The sequence below is a fragment of the Falco cherrug genome, chromosome 4, assembly GCF_023634085.1.
Source record: "Falco cherrug isolate bFalChe1 chromosome 4, bFalChe1.pri, whole genome shotgun sequence".
NCBI lineage: Eukaryota > Metazoa > Chordata > Aves > Falconiformes > Falconidae > Falco > Falco cherrug.
The window spans coordinates 94,339,996-94,347,010 of record NC_073700.1 but is presented as its reverse complement, the minus strand read 5'-3'; the positions used below and the strand labels follow the sequence as shown (position 1 = coordinate 94,347,010).

Below are 7,015 nucleotides of genomic sequence, written 5' to 3'. Positions count from 1 at the left end.
CCCAGCCCTGCCCAGAAGCCCAACAGAAGTACCTAAAGAGGCTGCAGGAAAGGGATGCAGCACAGCGCCTGCGGATGCGGGGTGCCCTCTTCTGGGCCAGACAGACCAGTGTTTCGCAATTCACAGCCGCTGAAACCGGATTTTTTTTAACAACTCCACAACGCATAGCTATTTTCTATACCTTAAACTAATTACTTGGATAAATCAAAGAGACGGGTCAATCAAGTCCGGCAGAAGAGAGAAAGTTCAGACATTTCCCAGAGAAGAACTTGGCTGTTTAACTCCTTCAAAATTCCTGACACAGCAGCGTGTTACATCACAACATTGTTTATTATGTGACTTTTTACAATACAAACAAAAATACAGAAATGCAGTATATGAATACAGCTAAATGCAAAATGGTGATGTTTTTCTTGAGGCCATATTCCCATTTCTAGTAAAATAAAGAAAGACTGCACACAGGTAGAAACAGGTTGGTAGTTAACTCCACAATTTTGCCTAGAAATGACCTATAAATGCGTTTTTCCTGCTACTTACCATAAAATGTAAAAAGGGAGTTAAAGGAAAGTTTTACTCACTGGTTCCTACCATATGAAAGAAGCTATATTCTATTTAGGAGGGCCAATATATGGAAAAATATCTAAATTAAATGTTATTACAAAAAATGAAGCAGTAATGAGATCCTTCTGGCTAAAGAAGTTACTAAATGAGAATAGCATATATTTAAAGAATCCAAAACATAAAAGGGTTGTTATAAAAAGCTTAGGTGCACTGTAAGCCTACAACTTTTGTTTTTCCATGTGTACTTTTAAACAATGGAAGTGTCAAAAATAGGGTCAACTGTGTTAGACTAAATTACATTATTGTATAATGCTGCACTGAAAGGAATTCCTGTATTATAACAGAGAAGCATTGTTTGCATCATATTATGGCAATTTATCCTCACTAAAAACAGTCTAGAGTCCTTGCATTTTTCAATATCCTGTAAACCGTCAAACCACCAGAACATGATTGTACAACAGTAAAATGTTTTCTTTTGCATTAAAATGACATCTGTTTTAAAAAAGGAAGAGGGGAAAAAAAAAAAAGGTACTTAGAGCTGTTATTTTTCCAAGTACACAACACCCTAGACAATTCAAGGCATCTCATTCTCCATCAAAATTAACAAAAATATGTCATGCTGTTAAATCCATTACTATGGATACAACTGGTGCAAAATTGGTCAAACGGATCCAACAAACACTGATGTCCAGGCTGGCGTATTGGCAACTAATACATAACTGGTGGTCAAAAAGATGCATTTAAAATATCTTCCCTTTCTTCTTATTCTTTTCCAAGGTCCTAAAATGATATATATAAAAAAGGCTGTTAAACAACGCGTACATGCTCTAATCTTTTTAGAGTAATGACTACTGTACATCTTTTAATATACATTTTATAAAAGCTCTACTGGTTGCAGTACAACATATGAAATTTATTATGTACACAGTACCTGCACTACATGAAGTCAAGCAATGCATTTATCACTAGATTTCCCCTTCCAAGGGCTAGGAAAACTTAACACTTTCATTCTCAAAGCTTCAACTCTTCATCCTTCAGAAATCTGATGCAATCTAGCTTTCAAACACAAACATTTTTTGGATATGTATTTAGACTAGTTATGTATGGATACAGTGTTTTTGCAGACTAAAATCTGCTTCAGAAGTAATAATCTTCCCAATATTTCTAATACATGTTCCTTTGTAACTCAAAGCAGTTCCAGATTTTTCTTGGCTTTTAAGTGACATTTCCATCGTGGCCACCCAGCACTGACCGTCATTACCACAGAAACTGCCTTTTAGCAGAAAGCTACCAAACATTTACTTTGAACTCCAGGACAAGACTTCAAATTACCTGGAAGAATTCTGTTGTTCCAAAATACGCTGTTGAGCTTCCCAGTTTGCTTTCTCATCCTCAAACTGGCGACGCTTTTCCTCTAATTCTTTGTGTTGTGCCTCCAAATTCTTTTTCATTTGCTCGTGGCGTCGCTGCAGCTATAGAAAAAGTTATGAACAGTCAGTAAGTGCAGAAAACACAGCAACTTCTGGAGCTGTAGTAACAAACATCAGTATGATACTAATGCAAGGAAATAGAGGATTATGTTTTCTCTTCAGAGAAAGTAACTCTTAGACCAAAACCTCTAAGGTTATAGGCACTGCCAATAACAGAAATAAAAGGGTATTAATCCCACAGCCTCATTTTATACTTAACAGAAAACACCCCAAATGCTGCCCAAGTTACAAGCAGGGAGCTGTAAGCAGCCACATATGGCAAACAAAATTGAATTATTCTTGAATTTCCTATTTGCTGCAAATGTTAAGAAGCAAATTGCAGAGCATCTGAGTATCAGTAATGCATAAATTAGCATCTTTGACTTTGTGCAGGTGAAAAAAACCCCAAACGTTGATTTCATCCTATAATATTAACTATATTAGGGATCTGTTTGAAAAAATATTAAGTAGATTAATTTATTCACTAAAGAAATTACTATTGGTATTACTGAATACTAATAATACAAGTAACATACTAATAAGAATACATTGCCAGAACAGTGTAAGTCTCTTCTGCAAGTTGATGGGACAGATGACAATCAAATATGTTGTATGTGAGAATGGATCTGTGTGTATGTGCGAACCACTAAGTGATTCCTTTTGTGCGGTGTAACATGTTTCTGAATTGGGTTAAACAAAACTCCCTCTTTCTTTACTCTCTTGCAAATTCCTGTCTTACGCAAACCCTTCAAAACATATTTCCTTTTACAGATTTTTTTTTTAAATGCTTTATACTCAGCAGTGCTTATTGTCTACTTTTCTACATTTAGAGAAATACAACAGAAGTTTGAAGTCATGAATGGTGAAGAAAAAAAAAAAGCACTGCATGAACATTTAAAAACTAGCATCACAGGATGCGCTCAGTCAAAAAGTCATGAAGTATTACATGCAAAACAAGATAGGTTTCTGTTTGGTTTTCATATTACAAGTAGAGTGTGAAGGCCAGAAATATAAATGGGTTCAAAAAGATGAGAGAGAGAAAATGAGGAAGGATAAATCCAGTGACTAATTAAACACAGTGATCCAGATAAAATGCTTAGCTTTAAAATCCTCAAATTGCTGAATGGTGTATATTAGCATTTATGCCCTTATCTATATGTTTCTTCAAAAGAAAAAAGTCTGGATTGATACTTTTTTTTTTCCTCTGATCCAGTATGTCTTGCCTCCTTATAATGCCCAGGCTGCCAAGCATTTCAACATTTCAACCATCCTTCCAAGTTCCCTCACTTTCCCTCAGATCTGGAGCCAAACTTTCCTTCAGGAACTTTGACAGTTTTGAACTTCTCTATTAGGCTTCTTATGGGAAGCTGCCTTTTCAAAATTTAAAATTAATTTTCCAGTTAAATATAATTTTACAATAGTCTCTTAGAAAGATCACTCTAGTTGCTTGAAGGCCATAAAAACAGTTTCACTGTGAGGACTTAACCTGGAGATGACAAATTAAATTTATGTACATTCAAATGACATCAAAATGCTGACAACATATCCCTGTCTCTTCCTTAGTCTTGTAATTCTCATTTAGATGGTTTCTTACAGACATTGTATCTAACTTGTAAAATGATTTTTTAATACGCAAATTATCATTACTACATTAGCTTGTGTAAACCATTAAAGTCTGCAGAAGTTTTTAACGCACATGGAAGAAAACATGCATAAAATATTCCAAAGAAGAGGGAGAAAAAGAGGGTAAGAAAGTTAAGGAGTATTCTAACATACTGTGAAAATAAAATGAAAATGCATGAGAACATTAAAATTATGTTTTAAGTTTGGGCGTACACCATTTCAGCAAAGACAACAAGCTGAGAAAGAATAACCGTGTTGTCCTTAAACGTAAAATCTAACTATGGAATCAAATTATAGACAGAGGTTATGTTGCAAAGTCTTGGCAAAAGGAACCATCTCTACACTTGTTCAGCCTCAAGCATATTGGCGTTTAAGACACTTCGATTACCTCAGCCTCGGAGTCCTTCAGTTTCTGAACTTTTTCTTTGACTTTCATCTCAAACACCTGTTCCATTTCCATTTCCATTTTTTTCATTTTGGCTACATGCTCCCTCCTTTCCTCCTCCATCTGTGCCAACGGGCTCCTGCCATAAATCCAGAAAAAGAAGTTAGCTAGTTAGAACTTTTTTTCCTGTCTGTTACATTAGGGCATCTGTAAAAAACAAGATAAAAATGCTGAAGCATTAAGATAAATAACATTGCTGTGTGCACTGCTAGCTTAAATTCAATTTGCATTATTATATTAACTGTTTAGTTAAGCTTTCCTCCAAAAGACACTTTATACAATATATTTTCCTCCCCCACAATTGATTTACATTACATTTAGGGTAACAGAACTCTTGAATTTATATCTTTAGGAGAACCTGGTAGTGGGAAGACAGGAAACCAAAAGTTACCAAAAAAAAAAAGTTAGCATCTTCCAAGTGATCTTCAGGCATCTTTCCTTTCCTTTCAAATATATACAAAAATCAATGGACATAATAAAAATTTTAAGAGCACTGTAGAAAAAGTGTCCCATTTCCTCTAAATCTTCACTGTTTAAAGTGAGTCCAAAGAGTAAGTTAACATTACAACTGTGTTGAACACTGTGGTCATGCTTTTGAAGAGATAGCAACTTTGCAAAAAACAGATTCAGGAACTGAATATCAGTACTGCACGGAAGTGTTAGTTGGAAGACTTTCCTTTAGAAAGCTATTGATAAACTTAATGTACATTATTTTTATAAGTTAGTTATTTTTTTTAAAATATACTTCACGGTTATTCCTTTTCTGGGTTCTGAATTTTCAAAGCTGTATAAGCCTGCTATCTATGTTATGGCGATACAGATTTTAAATAGCAAGTTTCACACTAAATATCTGATAAAACAGGATGATTTTTATCTAGTGATGATTGCTACATAGAGTCATTAAGATTTTTCTACTGTTCAACAACGTAATCAAAACAAATCACTGGCCTCCTTTTTAGGTTTTGAGTATGTATGGCTTAAAATGACAAAGCTTTAACTATCATGTTGTTAACAATGAAGAACTGAATATATCTGGAACTGTTATGGTCAACCAGCAGAGGGTATCTACGGCAATGTCAGCAAAAAGTCACTCAGACCAGCAAATTGTAGAGGTAGCAAGCCTAAGCCCTATCAAAAGTAATTTTGTTTTCATTTTAAAAAAACAAAACAACCAACCAAACAAATAATAATAAAAGACCCTAAAACACCCCTGTTCTGTTCTGATTCAAATAATGCAAATTCTAAAAGGAGAAAAGAATGACTAACTTTCAGTGATGGTTGAGACAATTAGCAATGCCTATTTTGATTCAGCATTTGCTACTCATTCTTAAAGGAACAGAGATATCAAACATAGTTAAGATCTGGTTTGACTGTTAATGGCTCATTTTACCCTTCCTGCTTGCCCATTTTCACCAACTAACCATACAGTGAGAGTAACTGATGTCACATCAACTCAAGACCATATGGACTTTTTCCTCAAACACCAGTATTTTAAGGGTGACAACTGGTGGGGGGCAAGGAGGAGGAAGAAAAAAAAGGCATTTCCATTTTAAAAAAAGAATTAAATTGAATCTGAACGAATAGTTGCAAAGCTTGGACAGGTAAGTAAAATGCTGTATAATATATGGAACTGAAACTGACCCTCAGTCTAATGTTTACTTTAGCCCTTTAGCAACTTTTGTCAAGGAACATAAATAATGGTTAAACCCAGGTGAAAGTACACTAATACACTAAAATAAGAAGAAAAATGAAGGAAGAGGTGAGTAGCAGTACTTGTGGAAACTAACCAGCTGTCAAAACAAGACTATTTTCTTGTTGTTAAAAGTGTACAAGTTCTCAAATGTATCTGCTCTTCAAAAATTAACCTAGGAAGTAGATCTGAATAGTGAGGAATTATTGCTGCAGTTTCTACAGAGCTGAAAAGGGAGCAGAACTGTCCTTCTGTTGACAAACTAATAATCTAATGGGGATGTCACGCCAGCTGTATTGCAGCTGTATATTCATTCAGTGGTAAAAATCAGTCTGCACAGAAAATCTGATAAACTAACAAGCAAGCATTTACAGCCCAGAGCTTTACAACCGAGGTCACAACTGGTTTTGTTAGGTCATCAGTATGTGACGTGGGTAAAAACACATCATCTTGTAATTCAGGATACAACTATACAAGGGACTTGAACAAAAAGAGAGCTGAAGGAAGACCACCGAAGACATAACACATTTAATAGTAGGATGTATGTTAAAACAGCCCTCAAAGTTAATTGGCAAAAATAAAAAATTATTCTAGATATGTGCAACGTGGAACCTCTGCGAGCCAGTAATAAGATAAAACCATGGAAAAAGATTAAAGTAACTAATTTCCCAATCCAATGAAGTGCTGTAAATCTACAGATAATGATGAACCTATGGATAGAAACTGGGGGGATTTCCCAATTTATGCACTTCTGCTTGAAGTTTGACCAAATTTGTTTGAGGCTTAGCCAAAAAGTTTCTAAAAGAGAATGGGTTTTTTACAGATATATCTGTCACTGAAAGTATTTCTAAATTCCTACAGTTTACACTAGCACAGCTTTAAAACAACAACAACAAAAAAAACTGCTAGGGAAAAAACCAATGCTAAGAACGGGATGACAGGAAACTTTTAAATTTGAAACATTAAACAGTGAAACTCTTTTTTGTTTTTATAAAATTTTTGTCTTTAAGTTTTTTGGAAAAATTTAAATGACCACTTACATGCCTTCAACTGTGTCAAATCTAAAAAACAAAAAATACAGAGGCTTAGCTTAGCATGCTTAAATAAAACCACAAAATCAAAAAGCAATAATTAAAAAAGTAAAATCATTATTAATAGATTCCTAAAGCTAATTATGTGCTCCCCCAAAAGCAAATTTTTCACAGTAAAAGGAAAGACTTAAAGCTT

At 34.6% G+C, this 7,015-nt stretch overlaps 1 protein-coding gene across 1 annotated transcript in view; it reads right to left on the bottom strand.

Annotated features, from left to right (window-relative positions):
- Positions 1-311: 311 nt before the first annotated feature.
- Positions 312-7,015, bottom strand: part of SEPTIN7 (septin 7) — a gene marked incomplete at its 5' end in the record, with an annotated part of 64,206 nt that continues 57,502 nt past the window's right edge. The window contains 4 exons of the mRNA XM_027809990.2: positions 312-1,341; positions 1,894-2,033; positions 4,042-4,177; positions 6,829-6,849. Of these exons, the coding sequence (XP_027665791.2) occupies positions 1,302-1,341; positions 1,894-2,033; positions 4,042-4,177; positions 6,829-6,849 (337 nt within the window). The remainder of the gene's footprint in view (positions 1,342-1,893; positions 2,034-4,041; positions 4,178-6,828; positions 6,850-7,015) is intronic.